At 42.0% G+C, this 16,482-nt stretch overlaps 1 protein-coding gene across 1 annotated transcript in view; it reads left to right on the plus strand.

Annotated features, from left to right (window-relative positions):
- The first annotated feature begins 8,184 nt into the window (after nt 1–8,184).
- The window catches only part of LOC136625982 (uncharacterized), a 66,710-nt gene continuing 58,412 nt past the window's right edge, over nt 8,185–16,482 (plus strand). Inside the window, exon 1 of the mRNA XM_066600640.1 lies at nt 8,185–8,235. Within this exon, the coding sequence (XP_066456737.1) occupies nt 8,187–8,235 (49 nt within the window). The 5' untranslated portion in view covers nt 8,185–8,186. The remainder of the gene's footprint in view (nt 8,236–16,482) is intronic.

Raw genomic sequence — 16,482 nt, forward strand, 5'->3', positions numbered from 1 at the left:
TTAGACTTTATGGTTATTTTCAGTCATTATTTGGAAACCTGCGCAGGCTTTTCCTTTTGAGTTGTTGATGTGCTGCTGTTCTCCGTGACCTCTTGGACAGGCAGCCAAATGACGGCTAGTTATTTATAATGTCCGGCCGCAGTGGACACACCTTCGAGTTTTCAACAGCAACTTAAAATAAAAAAATTCTATATACAGCAATTCCTCTAAACAGGTTGTTCTGTTCACATGGTTTCCTGAAAGTGCAGCTTTGCCTCTTAGTGAACCTTTTGTACATTATGCTATTGTATTTTTGCTCTTTCGGTGGGCTGTGTAGGCACAGTGTGAGTTACTGCAAATGGCAGGCTAAACTATGCTGAGCAGATTCAAGAAAGATTTTGGTTTAATTCAGCAAAAATTACCAATTAGAGCAGGCATAACAGAATTTGGTGCAACTCATTTAGGGTCCTTTTACACAGGACGATTGTCAGGAGCCTAAAGGGGTTGTACCCGAATATCGAGTTATTCCCCGTCTATAGAATAGGGGGTAACTTGCTGATCATGTGGGTCTCATCGTTGAGACCCCCGTCGATCTCAAGAACAAGGGTACCCCATCCTCCTCACTGGCTGAAGTGAGGTGGAGTAATGGGACTGTCAAGTACTTGAGTGGCACTCTTATGCGAGTATTTCCAGCACTCCCATTGAAATAAATGAAGTGCTGACTGTGTTCTTGGTCAGTGCTCCATTCAGAGGGACGTCACTGCAGGGGAAGAAACGACCCATGCAGTGGCAAGACAGCAGGACAACGGGAGTCGCATTCTCCAAATTGGCGTGAGTCTCATCAGTGAAGCCCCCACTGACCAGCAAGTTATTCCCTATCCTGTGGATAGGGAATAACTTAACAGTCTGGTACAACCCCTTTAAACTAAAAGTCTAAGGAAAAGCACATATTGCCTAATATATAGACAGGCAGTGATATCTCGCCAGTAAAATACTTGTCTTTTATGCGTGGTGAGCAGTGGGGTTCAGTATAGTGTTAGCTCTTGTATAGTAAAAGTAGTGTGGTCTTGAACATATACAGATTTACACACAGATATAGAAATCAATGACGTTCAGTGCATTAGAGCAAAAAAGGGTAAAAAGAATAGAACACAACCCATTGTACTTGTATTGTTGACCCTTTCACATATGACCTGATTGATCTTTGTCTAGATCATTATAGGACATATAATTGCCTGTGAACCAGAAACATACATTGAAATTAATCTTCGGGTCATAAAGTATACAGGTAACATGTACACGTGTTAACATTCCACGTAGTCAACCTAATCTACAATATCAAACAATGTTTCATCTGTAAACATAGGTCCTAGAACAGAAGGAGAATAATATTTATGATCATCATCTTTTTATAGCGCCAACATATTCCGCAGCGCTTTACAATTCAGAGGGTACACGTAGGGACAAAGTCAGATATTACATACAGTATAATGATGAAACTGAACAATAGGGGTGAGGGCCCACTAATGCTTAAAATCTATAAAGAAGAAGGGGTGACATATGAGGTACAAGTGCTATATTTCTATAATGGTCCATCCATTTTATATCAATAGAGTAATACACATAATGCTAGGTAAGCTAGCCAATATCTATATGTGTACATACAGTAAGTGCATTAGTATGTACGGAGTGAGGGGGATACTGTGATCAGGTTCAGATGGAGAATGTAGAAATGGGATACTTGGGGAAAAATTAAGGGGATACAATAGGCCTGCCTAAAGAGATGTGGTGTTAGGACCCGCTTAAAGTTGTGTGACATAAATCATGTCACAGTGCTACAAGAAATCCATCCATTATATTTTCTCTGCTCTCCTCCTCATTCTGCAGCATCTGCTGAAAAAATAATATGCTGCATTCTGCAGCATCCACTGTGCCTTTTTTTATTGTTTGCTTCAGCACTTCCTGTTCACAGTCCCCCTGTGCTTCTATATATCCCATAATGCCCTGGGCTCCATCTCTGCCTGTTCACTAAGCATCCTCCTCTCACACACAACCTATGAATACTAAATCCCAACCACTAAACCAATTATGATTATTTTTCTGCTCTCATTGTTTCACAAAGCTAAATAAGAGGTAGAGCCTGTATCACCAGCTATAGCTGAAGCTATCATCTACTCTCATACAAGAGAACAATCCTAGTGTGCATTGGATGATCATACTTGGAAATTATGAGGCTGCACTCAACATCACTTTGATATGTACAACAGTTACACTCTTATTGACATTATATTTTCCTGCAACTAATTTATCTGTAGGTTCATCTTTATTTACAGGGACAAACTAAAATACCCCTTCTTTCATCTCCTTATTAAAACAAAAACCTACTTTTTTGGACCAAATACATACACACAATATCAGTAAGTTAGGTTGTAGCCAAGATTTGAACCCTAGTATCCAATGTCAAAGGCAACATTCTTAGCCACCACACTAAACAGTCACTCTGTATTACATAGACATATATCCATAATGTCAGCTCTACATCACCCCTGCAGAACAATACACATTTTTACCTTCCAGTTTTCTAGTCACGGACACGACATAGAAGATATGAAAGTTATGACACTGAAAGGCAATTTCAAGTCACAAAACCATAGAAGAATTTGGGAATATAAATTTATAACAACTTTTGACACTTTCAAGAGGGCTAAATTCTTCACAAGGATTCATGAGTGACTGGGAAGTGTGAGAAATCTATAGCACAGATGACAGTGCTGTCCGGTTGTCCCCCACAACAGTAATTCAGGGACCATAAAACCTTCACTTCCTTATCAGTGACTATTTACAGATGTTTGTATTTCTGTTGTAGTATTCTTTTAAGTGCAAATAATTCACATCCATATCTGTGCCTTGTCATAAGTATGTGTGTATATATACATATGTATATATATATGCCTCTTCGGATCTGTTCCTTTTAAGCCTAAAGCAGAGCCCTGCATTGGTTCAAAAGCTTGCATTAACATTATGTCTTTTTGTTAGCCATTAAAAGGTATCATATCTACAAGATTACTTGGTTTCTCTTGCTGGGAACAATCGCATTTTGCTCTACCGGCTAACACGGTACCAAACTTTTTACATGAATAAAACAAGAGCTGTGAATAGATAATATTTTACTGTCCAACGTATGACCGTCATCAGAGCAGTAACAGCTAGAGTGAGAAGGCAGCAGAGCTAGGCTGTTTTAGTGAACATGCACAGTGCCCTCTTCTGAGGATACAACTACGCCTACTTCTGACTGCCCGCCCAGCTCATAAATATGAGGGTAAGACCGGATGGTCAGGACAGGAAGCTAGGAGCCTTTGACCATGGTCATTACATCAGAGGAAGTCTTAAAATCAGGACAACTGTGGTCATGTAACACTGATTGAAGCACAAGCACTCACTTCAGTTAAAAAAGGCATTGTTGAATGCTTCACTGAGGCTGACTGTAGTAAAAAGATTAGAAGTTTGTAAAGTCATGGAATACCACTTTAAGAATGATTGTTACAGCCAAACAATGACAGACCATGATTTGAAAAGAAGTTAGATATGTTTAAAATTTTCTTCCCATAAGAGAGCTAAAGATCTTTTGTCCACAGTCTTTCCTTGAAAGGAGCTTCCCAGAAACATAGCCCATCCTTCGTCTGATCTCGTCCGAGTAATGTGCTTTATCCGAGTACCGCTGTACTCGTCCTGAAAGATTCGGGACGCGCTGCGGAGCGGGGAGCTGCAGGGGAGAGCCGGGAGGAACGGAGGGGAGATCTTTCTCTCCTTCTCTCCCGCCCGCTCTGCCCCGCTCCCCGCTGCGACTCACCTGTGAGCGCCCCGAATCTTTCAGAACGAGTACAGCGGTACTCGGATAAGGCACATTACTCGGACGAGTAGTGCTTATCCGAGTACGTTCGCTCATCTCTATTAATTATGAAATGATATACTTGCCTATGAAGGAGAAAAGACCTCAGAAAGGTATACTAGACCACATTCTCAGAAATGGCAAGCCCCCTAATATGAGTCACATTCAAAACGCCCTCCAATTTTGTGCCCTTGAATAATGAGTAGGGCATAACCAGAAAAGTGCCCAATAAGTGCCATATAGGAAGGAAAACAAGAGCTGAGAACTTGATAGGATAGTAGTAGCCACAACAGATAAAACATTGTGACTCCACCCCCAAAGGGCATACGTCTAGTAAGATATAGGGGAAACAAGTGCAGCCACATATGGCACACAAGGTGGGAGGTGAACAAAGATGTCAGCATCATGAAGTTGCAACAGGGATCTGGTGAAACCTTGGTGGAGGAGGACAAAACTGAAGGCCAATGATTGAATCTTAATTTCTCTTTATTAAATCCAACAATAACACGTTCAGTTTTGTCCTCCTCCAAACCTTGGTGGAGGAGGACAAAACTGAAGGCCAATGATTGAATCTTAATTTCTCTTTATTAAATCCAACAATAACACGTTTCAAAGCAAAATAGCCTCTTCTTCAGAAAGCTTGGATGTACACTAGAGTCTGTGAAAGATGCACCTTTTTGTAGTGGGATGACTTTGGTTAAATTTCTACAACTAGGCACTACTACTGAACTTCTTTCACTGATTGTAGTGAACACCCCCAGATTTATGTAAAAGAGGCTGTTTTGCCTCAAAATGCATTATCTGCTGACTATAGTAAAGATTAATTAACCCCTTAGTGACGGCCCCATTGCCTTTTTACGTCCTAGCTAAGTGGGCTTTAATCCTCAGGGGTGTAAAAACATGCTTCCTCTGAGGATTAAAGCCACGTGGGCTGAGGACGTGACAGCTCCATGCTGACAGCTGCCGAAGGTAGCCGTCAACCTGGAGCTGTCAAGCGGGGCCGGGATATCCGTCTTCTGTGCATGCGCGCCTAAGGAAAAATTATGGTGCATGCACTGAAGACCAGATCGGCGCGGGGGATTTGAAATCTCCTGGCTCTCGGCTGCTGAAGGTAGCCGTGAGCCAGGAGTTGTTATCGGGGACTGCGGTGACCGGTCCCTGGGCCCATTATCATTGCTATCCAATAGATAATAACGATCATGGAAAGGTTCAAAAAAGTTTAAAGGGGTTGTCCCGCGCCGAAACGGGTTTTGTTTTTTTTCAACCCCCCCCCCCCCCCCCCCCGTTCGGCGCGAGACAACCCCGATGCAGGGGTTAAAAAAGATCACCGGACAGCGCTTACCTGAATCCCCGCGCTCCGGTGACTTCTTACTTACCCGGTGAAGATGGCCGCCGGCATCTTCTCCCTCCGTGGACCGCAGGGCTTCTGTGCGGTCCATTGCCGATTCCAGCCTCCTGATTGGCTGGAATCGGCATGTGACGGGGCGGAGCTACACGGAGCTACACGGAGCCCCATTGAGAAGATAAGAAGACCCGGACTGCGCAAGCGCGTCTAATTTGGCCATTAGACGGCGAAAATTAGACGGCAACCATGGAGACGAGGACGCCAGCAACGGAGCAGGTAAGTGAAAAACTTTTTATAACTTCTGTATGGCTCATAATTAATGCACAATGTACATTACAAAGTGCATTAATATGGCCATACAGAAGTGTATAGACCCACTTGCTGCCGCAGGACAACCCCTTTAAGTTTCACCTTCCCTCATAGATCAGATTCCATGAGGAGAGGTGAAAATACTCACCCCAATCCTCTGCTATGTCCTGCGGCGATCTGGTCCTTCTAGGACCCAATGTCGTTCCCTGCGCATAGATTATATCCATGAAGGGAAATGAAATTACATCTGTGGACCTTACCCCGGCTTCTGCGCACACACCCATCGCCAAGATGGCAGACGCATGCGCAAAAGCCGCAGATTACCAGGGTAATTCAAAATCTTCCTGCTCCTGACTACCAAACGTAGCTGAGAGCCTGGAGATTTCACGAGGGGCTGCGGTACATGGTCCCTGGTCACGTGATCGCCGCTATCCAATGGATAATGGCGATCACGTAAAAGTAAAAAACTGTTAAAATTTCACCTCCCATCACGGATTCGAACTGTGAGGGGAGGTGAAATTACTTACCTAAGGCCTCTAGCGATGTCCCCCAATGGGATCTTTATCCACAGACCTTTCCCTAACTTCAGTACATGCACCTGTCGGCAAAATGGCGCACATAAGCGCAGAAGCGGGGGAGGGCCAGGGAATTAAAAATCTTCTTTTTCCTGACTACTAAAGGTAGAGCCTGGAACAGTGACCGAGGCCCCCGGTGAGTGGTCCTCGGTCACGTGATCTTCATTATCCAGTTGAAGCGTAATACTCCTTTTGGTTTTGGGGTGAAAGTTTTCATTCATATATGTGCTGTACAAAAAAAACTATTTTTAAAATGACATAGTTGCCAAAAAAATGAAAATAGTAATTTTTTATCTTCTGCTTTGCTTAGATTCATTCAAAAACTGTGGGGTCAAAATACATAGTACACCTCAAGTTGAATTCTAGTTTTCAAAATGGGGTCATTTGTGGGGGTTCTCGGTCGTTTTGGTCACTCAACGGCTCTACCAGTGTACTAGGGGGCCTAAATCACTTTCAAGCAAAATGTCTGTTCTGAAAAACACAGACTGCTCCTTTTGGTTTGGGCCCTGTTGTGCATACAAGCATAAGATTAGTTCCACAATGGGTATGTTTCGGAACACAGGACAAACAGGGGTATCCATTTTGGGGTGTAAATCCTCATTTTCATGTGCACTATAGAAAAAAAATTTCTTTGAAATGACATATTTGCAAAAATAGGAAATTTTATTTCTTTCTCCTTTAATTAAATTGCATTAACTCCTGAAAAAAAAACTGTGGGGTCAAAATACTCCTGACCCCCTCAGTGAGTACATCAAGGGGTGTAGTTTTTTAAATGGGGTTATTTGTGAGGGTATCTATCATTCTGAAATTTCACTGAGTTGATCCTTTTCTTTTTTGTTTAAAATATAACTTTTAATAGTAAATCTATTAAAAACCAACTTGACCAGGCTTCAACTAACAAACACATAAATACAACAGGCATCATCCGGATGGCAAAATAAATTGTAATTTGGAGGGGAAAAATCACTGGAACCTCCAAAAACGTACTCGCTTCCTGTGTTTAATACTATTTTCCTGTGCACACGGAAACCTTAAATATATGAGGGGCACAACAGGAAACCCTTTTAGGGCTATACCAATGTTTCTGACCTGCTTGACACGGCATTCAGCTAAAAAAGGCCAGAAGCATCTCCATGCACAAAAATGCCTATAGTCCAAATCGCTCAAGACCAAAATTCTCCCTAGGCTGATTCTGAAAATAGATCACTCAAGAATATAAGGATAGGTAATTCCCCGATTTGACAAGAAACTAAATACTGGGGGATCCTTTCCAGATGACCTAGATGTCAGAGTCACTTGGATATGCAAAACCTTTACAGAGTTATTCTATGCTAAAGTGACATGTCAGATTTTTCAAAATTAGGCTCTGTCACTAAGGTGCAAACAGGCTTCGTCACTAAGGGGTTAAGCTTCACTTATTGCTATCCCTAGGCGGTCTTCCACTTAGGTTGTACCAAATCCTAGTCCTTTTCTTTAGACCCTCTTGCACTTAGACTTTCAGTCACAATACACCCTGAAATAATGACAGCCATAGGCCCCCTATATTTGTTAACATCCCAAATGCCCCTTTGCTAAGCTGGGCCACTGTAATCATACCATTGGTGACTCAGTGGTGGCAGAAAACACGATGATGTCCTTGGTGCTTGCACAGTAACGGAAGTATACTTGCACTACTGTGCAGGCAGCAAAGACTCTTCCACTACTCTTCCAATAGTTCAGTATATCACTCCCTTTTCCAGAAGACTCCTGGAGATTTCAGAAGAGTAGATGTGTATGATTAATATGTGTTTCTGTTTATTATATGCCATACATATAAATCATGGATTTAAAAAAATAATGCAATAATAATAATAGAGGTAAAGTTAACTAAGTGCCCTCTTCAAAATCATTATTTTTAATTCCTTTATTATTAGTCTTGTTTTCTTATTTTCCTTGAACATTCTGATACTGATATCCTCTAATAGTATAATCTTGAACTTCCTGCTAGGATAATGGGCTCTTCAGGCTATTGAGCAATGCCTCGTTGATATTTCTATGAGAGTATCAAAACCCATTGCTGTTTGGCAGAAATGCAGAACTGTCTTTGATGATGGATGCAAGCTTTGATCTGCTGCCTTGCACAATCCTCCAAGAAGCAGGTATTTCTCTTGTGCATATTTTATTACTTCTTTCCACATGAATTTCTCAAGGTCAGTTATATTGTAAATAATGGAAAAGAAATACATACAGTGAATACTAGTAAAAGGGACCTAAAATGCCCCCATTGATGCCTGGGCTGCGGGCACTACAGTATAGTGACAGACATGCTGATTTCATGTGTTCCACCAAACCTGCCTGCGCCACACTGAACAAGCAGCGCATGCGCGTGATGTCATTCGGAAGTCACAGTACTTAGGCCTGATCCCTCAGGCACATTTGTTGGAACACATGCTGTCTCCAGTGGGCAGAGCTGGAGGCATCATTCAGGAAAGGAGAGACCATTTTTGCGTTAAAGAGACAGGGAATAAGCCTGGACCGCTTGCAGAGGTGGACCACCCGTTGAATGGTCCACCGCTAATTTGCATATGGTGAGAGAAGAACTTTGACAGCGATATCTCAGGATGGGAGCCTCGGTTGAAAAAATAAAAGGTACCACTGAATTCCTTGTTTAGACACGCAAGCACATATATTGCTTTAATAGGACAAAAATAACAATACAGATTTCCTTTAAACTACTTAATTCTACAACCTCAAGGCAATTTGTTTTCACAATGACAAAGTTGGAATGAGTTGCGTGTAACTTTGTACCGTTCAGAGTAATCCTTGTGGTTCTGGTATTTTAGGAGCAAGAATAGGGCAATGTAGGGCATACATTGTGGTATGGGAAGAAATTGCGGCATGTCCTATATTTGGGCATTCCCTCGGATTGCATAACCCATTTAATTCAATGGGGCCAGCACATCACCACATGGCATTTGAGGTGCACACGAGTGTGATGTGATACAAGGTTTACCCACTTTAAACAATGGTAAATACTCTGTGATCCTCCATCACGGCTTTTTGCCAATTCCCTGAAGTGATGAGAGGTGGTTTTAACACAAAAACACCTCACATCCGTGGGGACATTGCATGTTGGCAGATACGATATCGAGCCAAGTTTCACAAGTTTCTCCTATGAAATTGGAGGTATATGCAGTGTGGCATTAAGGATTAGTCACTCTCTTGGAACTGCCATCTTTTCTTGCAAGACGGTTGACACAGGCTCAGGAACTCAGTCCACTACCAGAAACTTCTTCAAAACTTGCTTCTGCCAGGTGTATTGCATCATTTCTTCACAGCAAATCCACAGCACTTAGCATCATTACAGTGCATAGGAAGATACAACAAAATCCTGGCCATCTGGCCTCTACCTAAACATTTAGCAATAGCCTCTCTACAATTGGCCTAGCACCTTAAAACTATACAGAAACGGTGCATATACCAAGAGAAATAATATATCAGCACAGAAGACGACTCTTGCTCTGTCATGTCTTTTGGTTTGTAGTGTACCACACAGAGCCTCTCTCTTCTTTCAGCTTAGGAGCTCAGAAGCTTCACATCACAATCCTGTATCGGCACAGGATGCGTCTCATCCTCTTTCATGCATGGTGTTACGTCCGCCAAGGACGTGCTGGACCTGCACCTGCGATTATGCACAATAATAGCCCAAAGTGCAGCAACTGAAATAAATAACACAAAATAAACGGGAAGTCTTTCCCTAAATACGTGATGATGAGGGAGAGGGCCCTGCCTAACATGGCAGACTGATCGCTTCGATAGATGCGGGCCTGCACTCGTTCCTGGGGCCTAAGTAACCCTACTTGGCTAACAAAATAAAGGACAAAGCAAACCCCAAAAGGAAACACAAATGAAACACCACTCTTAGCTGGTGATGAAGCCACAGCACACAGAGCCGTCCTCTGTTTACGTCACAGCAGAGACCACGCTGTCCATGGGAGCCACTTACTACCAACTCAGACAGTGAGCAGCTTAACGGTAGCAGCTCCTCGCCACTTCTACTTTTCTTTATATGGAATTTAGCCGTTTGCCGTCGGCTGCTTGAGGACGGAGCTCCTGTTGAATCTCAGATCTCCCTGCAACACTGGAAGATACTGCTGGTGAGGTGAGCCCATATTTCTTTTTTGGCTTAATCAGACAGTGAGCAACTGGCAATTCACAGCACCTTAGCTTAGTATCCAGCCTAGGTAAATACCCAGGTGATTACTCACAGATGTGACTATATTACATCACACCTAGTGAGCTAGAAGGTGCAGAACCAAGTCTAAAACCCGCACCGGACTTAGTCAATTCGGCAGTAATCTCAGCATTGCTGCAACACATGGCCTGTCTTCTCAGGAGGATAACTAGAGAGAAAGCCTTGGAGCTCAGAAGGCTACCTCTAACAACCTCCCACCTCTTTTTAACTAGGCCTCTCAGGTGGAGCATGATAAGACTATCACACAACAGAGAACCCTTCTCTATTGACCATTTCCCTAAACTATGGCCTTCTAGTTGCTCAAACTCGCCACTGCAACAGGAAGTACAATAGGGCGGTAGAAAGGTCTGTATTCCATATATTATCTCTGCACAACTCAGAGGTTATACAAAGTGTAATACACTTGCATGCATAAGGTTTAGAGGGTATTAAAGGGATTGTCCAGGCATAGAAAAACATGGTTGCGTTTTTCCAAGAACAGAGCTACAGTGTACCTTTCTACAGGTTGAGTGTGGTATTGTTGCTCGTCTCTATTCACTGCAGTGGAAGACAGCAGCCATGTTTTTAATCCTTGACACCTCCATTAAGTAGTGAGATCATATTCTGCCTGCATTGTGTGCTGAGAATATGCACTGTACAATTTGCTTTTCAGTATCAGAACAGGCATTAATCAAAATCTGTGGTATAGAACATAAATCACAAAAATTCTTTTTCTTTTGGTTATGCCTATGTGTCTTTCTACATTCAAAGTATGGATTCCATGACACTGTAGATTCTTCTCCACTCTATCTGATTTGGTTCATTTTTGGCTGAGCCAGCAGGTTATTAGGCCTCACGTCCACTGGGTAAATGGAATTGCGGATTCCGCAGTGAATTTTGCCCATAGGGAATCATTGCCATCCGCGGGTCCATTAAATGGATTTTTGCACCCGCGGATGGCATTTTAAAAGAATTGCGTTTTTCATGCGCGGGAGAAAAAATGCGGCATGCTCCATTTGCCGCAGAAACCGCGCGGATCGGCAACATTACTATCACATTGATAGCAATGCGTGTGGATATCTGCATGCAAAAAAGTGCCATTTAAAGCAAATCAGATTGCATACTGGCTGGTATGTAGAAATATAACTACGTTATGGGGCTCAAAGGTAAGGGAACGGGGAGTCTGGGGAGCTGTTTCATACTCACTGGGTGCTCCATTCCTGCGCTGTATCGCCACGAAGATGGTGCATGCACACAGCTTGGCTCTTTTCAGACAGCTCTGTGCATGCATGTGCTCTCCCATCAATCTATATGAGAGTGCGCACACAGAGCCGTCTGGAAAGAGTCAATCATTCGGTATGTGCACATTAACGTCATAGGAACACAGCACTGAAATGGAGTACGAAACACAGCTCCCTGGACTCGCCTTCCCCTCACCTTTTAATCCCATGACGTACTTATGGGGCTCCAAGTTGATGACAGGTTCCCGTTATTGTGCTGTGGATAAATGCAGTGCATCTGATAAGGACAGGTTCACATCCATAGCACCGCCCCTAGTATTAAATTTGAGTATAAAAAAAACTAGTAAAAAGTCCTAAATTTATGAGGACAGGCATTTTGCACGCCTATCTTAATATAAAGCCTGCTGAAGTTGCATGCACCAAATATTTTAAAAGGCATATACCTCTTAATAAATTTGGCACCTCTTTTGGCAGTCCTCGCGTCAGAAAATTAAACCTAAGTCAGCCACCAGTTAGTATAGAGTTGCGCCACAATTTACGCCAGCTTCAGGAGTAAGTTACCTTAATCTATCAAGCCCTGGGAGACCACACTTGCTTACTTTTTGGATAAGTGGTGATTGAAGATAAAAATGGAAAAGTTGTCAATTTTTGTTCAAAACTCGGCAAACTGATCTTGAAGTGGATTCCACCTTCATTCGAGGAGGTGAAATCTGCTGTGAAAATCTGGAGCATAAACTGATGGCAGGTCACTTTACGCTGCCGATTTTTTTTCTGTGTAGATTAGATTCCTTGAACCTTCATGCACAATCCCTTTATTGTAGAATGCTGTTGATTTTCTGCAGCCTAATTCACTGAAAAGGACCCACTAGAAAATCTAATTTTTATTATTAAAAAATAACTTTTATTTATCCTATTAAAAATTGACAAACATATATGACAACAAAAATTTTTTTAAAATAATGCCTCCGTTATCAATGCTGTGTTAGCAAAGAATAACAGTAATTTTGATATTTGTTATTTCTTTTGTGGAGGTATAAAAGTGTAATAGGGAACACCCTGAACTTGGTCTGTTACCCAGAGATACAAGGGTTACAGAGTAACCAGTTGGCCCAGATTCGGCCTTGACTGTATTAAGGAATAAACCGAAGGTCTCGTATAATTATTCCACTACTTTGGTGCAGTTTATTATAATTTGTTGAAACTGGTACACACGTAGTTATTCACAAAAAAACGTGGATATTTAGGAAGATATTGCACTCCTAAGGCGCAATGATTGATATTTTTTTTGCAATCGATACGCCTTCTTTTGTTAAAACGATCGACGCGTTTCCTCGGCTCCTAATTATTTAGCCGATTCATCAGGATCAAAGTATCATGTTGTATTATTGTCCACTCAGGGATATATAACTGGGTGTTTACAAGATCGCACGAGGGGCGTGATGCTCAAATTACGATAAAGAGCAGTTAATTTTCCTAGCAATAATAGCCCACTTTGGTTACCAAGTTAGAGGCTACTTTACTGGAAAAAGATGTTTGCTCAGATACAGATATGCGATTGAGTCTATGATGACGTCTGATGAGTTTAGGGCGCAATCATAGAAACATGTAATGCACTGCGGTGCTGTCATGCGTGTTATGTTTGCCGTTAAAGAGGCAATTATAGATGAGTGTATATGTTTCCACCATATAGTGCTGTAAGGTTATTCAAACGCCGAGAATGAGCTGAGGTAGCTGAATGAGCTAGATAACATTGCTCATTGAAAAGTCAGCTAACCACTGTATAGCTCAAATGAAATAATTGAGGCGCTATGAATCAGCTAAGGTAACTGACTGAATGAGCTAGATACTATTGCTCATTAAAGGTCAGCAAACCACTATGTAGCTCATTGCAATTGTTCAAGTGTTATGCATCAGCTGAGGTAGCTGCATGAGCTAGGTGATATTGCTCATTGGGGGTCAGCTCACCACTATATAGCCCATTGAAGTTATTCAAGTGCTATGAAACAGCTGAGGTAGCTGACTGAGCTAGATAACATTGCTCATTGGAAATCAGCTAACCTCCTAAGTTGATTCATGCCTATGCAAACGTTTGGAGTGTTTAGCTTGATGTTGCCCACTCCAAATGTACATACATACACACACACACACAATCGCAGAGCAACCGCTGAGATCTGTGTCTCATGATATTCTGGCTGATTTCCAATGAGCAATGTTATCTAGCTCAGTCAGCTACCTCAGCTGTTTCATAGCACTTGAATAACTTCAATGGGCTATATAGTGGTGAGCTGACCCCCAATGAGCAATATCACCTAGCTCATGCAGCTACCTCAGCTGATGCATAACACTTGAACAATTGCAATGAGCTACATAGTGGTTTGCTGACCTTTAATGAGCAATAGTATCTAGCTCATTCAGTCAGTTACCTTAGCTGATTCATAGCGCCTCAATTATTTCATTTGAGCTATACAGTGGTTAGCTGACTTTTCAATGAGCAATGTTATCTAGCTCATTCAGCTACCTCAGCTCATTCTCGGCGTTTGAATAACCTTACAGCACTATATGGTGGAAACATATACACTCATCTATAATTGCCTCTTTAACGGCAAACATAACACGCATGACAGCACCGCAGTGCATTACATGTTTCTATGATTGCGCCCTAAACTCATCAGACGTCATCATAGACTCAATCGCATATCTGTATCTGAGCAAACATCTTTTTCCAGTAAAGTAGCCTCTAACTTGGTAACCAAAGTGGGCTATTATTGCTAGGAAAATTAACTGCTCTTTATCGTAATTTGAGCATCACGCCCCTCGTGCGATCTTGTAAACACCCAGTTATATATCCCTGAGTGGACAATAATACAACATGATACTTTGATCCTGATGAATCGGCTAAATAATTAGGAGCCGAGGAAACGCGTCGATCGTTTTAACAAAAGAAGGCGTATCGATTGCAAAAAAATATCAATCATTGCGCCTTAGGAGTGCAATATCTTCCTAAATATCCACGTTTTTTTGTGAATAACTACGTGTGTACCAGTTTCAACAAATTATAATAAACTGCACCAAAATAGTGGAATAATTATACGAGACCTTCGGTTTATTCCTTAATACAGTCAAGGCCGAATCTGGGCCAACTGGTTACTCTGTGACCCATGTATCTCTGGGTAACAGACCAAGTTCAGGGTGTTCCCTATTACACTTTTATACCTCCACAAAAGAAATAACAAATATCAAAATTACTGTTATTCTTTGCTAACACAGCATTGATAACGGAGGCATTATTTTTAAAACATTTTTGTTGTCATATATGTTTGTCAATTTTTAATAGGATAAATAAAAGTTATTTTTTAATAATAAAAATTAGATTTTCTAGTGGGTCCTTTTCAGTGAATTAATCTATACAATACTAGAACCCTACTGTCTCAGTGAATAAATGATTTTCTGCAGCCAATTCAGCAAACTGTAAACCTTTTAACCTCAGAGGCTATGGACACCTTTAGATGAATTCAGTTGAACTTTGATTTGATTACGAATTGGCTTAGAAAATTCTTCAGATGAAGAGAGGGACTAGAGACCGAGCCATCAAACAGACAGTCTGACGGATGTGTATTCTGCGGCCTACTGTGTATTGGAATTGGGCCAAATGTTTAAAAAAAAACTGCTATAAAAAATACTTTCAGCCCAAAATACATGCAAATAAATTCAAAAAATTAATCTAGAGGTTTCCATAGCCTTTAAGCAGTGCTATGTATAATAGAGTGGGTCTTGATCAGCGTACCCATCCCTTTCTTAACTGCTATATGTCCTTACGAGGTTTATAGAAAGAGATTTTCAAAGTGGACAACCAGTTTAACCCTATGATTATAATAACTAGTGACTAGAGATGAGCGAACGTGCTCGGCCACGCCCCTTTTTCGCCCGAATACCGCGATTTCCGAGTACTTCCGTACTCGGGCGAAAAAATTCGGGGTGTGCCGTGGCGGCACGGGGGGTAGCAGTGGGGAGTGGGGGGGAGAGAGAGAGGGCTCCCCCCTGTTCCCCGCTGCTACCCCCCGCACCGCCACGCCTCTCCCCGCCCCCCGGCGCCCCCCGAATCTTTTCACCCAAGTGCTGAAGTACTCGAAAATGGCGGTACTTGGGTGCGTAAGTACTCGAAACGAGTACGTTCGCTCATCTCTACTAGTGACTCAAAATAATGTTTAGAGCAATGGGTTACATTTCAGAACCATCAGCAAAGAGATTATATTGTTTATATTCATTTTTGGTCCGCACAAAGGAATTTTACTGCATCTTGGAGAATCTGACTTGTAAGTAAGAGTATCTACTAGATGCTTTATTGTACCCACTGAGTGCTATCCAGAACCACAGTCAATGGCTCCTGTTTAAAATGGCTGTTGTTTGGAAGTTATGGTACCTCTTGGCAGGAGTCATTAATGTGACCATTTGTTTCCTCGATTGCCTCTCTTTAGGTTAGTTTTACAGAAACCTATTACATGCACATTTATGCGCTCATAAAATGGACAAGTGTCCTGGCCGGACTGTGGGGGTACTGACTTGAACTCAGAGCCTTGTAGGGATCTGTCATGCTCTGCTAAGGCTACCTACACAAGGGTGAGCGTGATATCGGGCTCAGAAACACAGCCCAATATCACATTTGCCAATGTGCTATTTTCACGGCGATGTGAAGCATTCGATAAAGAAATCGCTCTTGTGTGTTCAAAAGAATGGATTTCAAATTTGTGCAAGTTTTGTGCCCACTGCATCACACAAAACACGTGCAAGAGTATCGCTCATATGAGTAAGCCCTAAGACTACATTCACACCTGCATTATGACTTTCCACTTCCACTTTTTTTCCCCCATTGATTAGAAAATAACGGAAAGGCAAACGGAAAGCTTTCAGTCTGCTTCCATTCCATTAGGTTT

Source organism: Eleutherodactylus coqui, chromosome 4 (genome assembly GCF_035609145.1).
Source record: "Eleutherodactylus coqui strain aEleCoq1 chromosome 4, aEleCoq1.hap1, whole genome shotgun sequence".
NCBI lineage: Eukaryota > Metazoa > Chordata > Amphibia > Anura > Eleutherodactylidae > Eleutherodactylus > Eleutherodactylus coqui.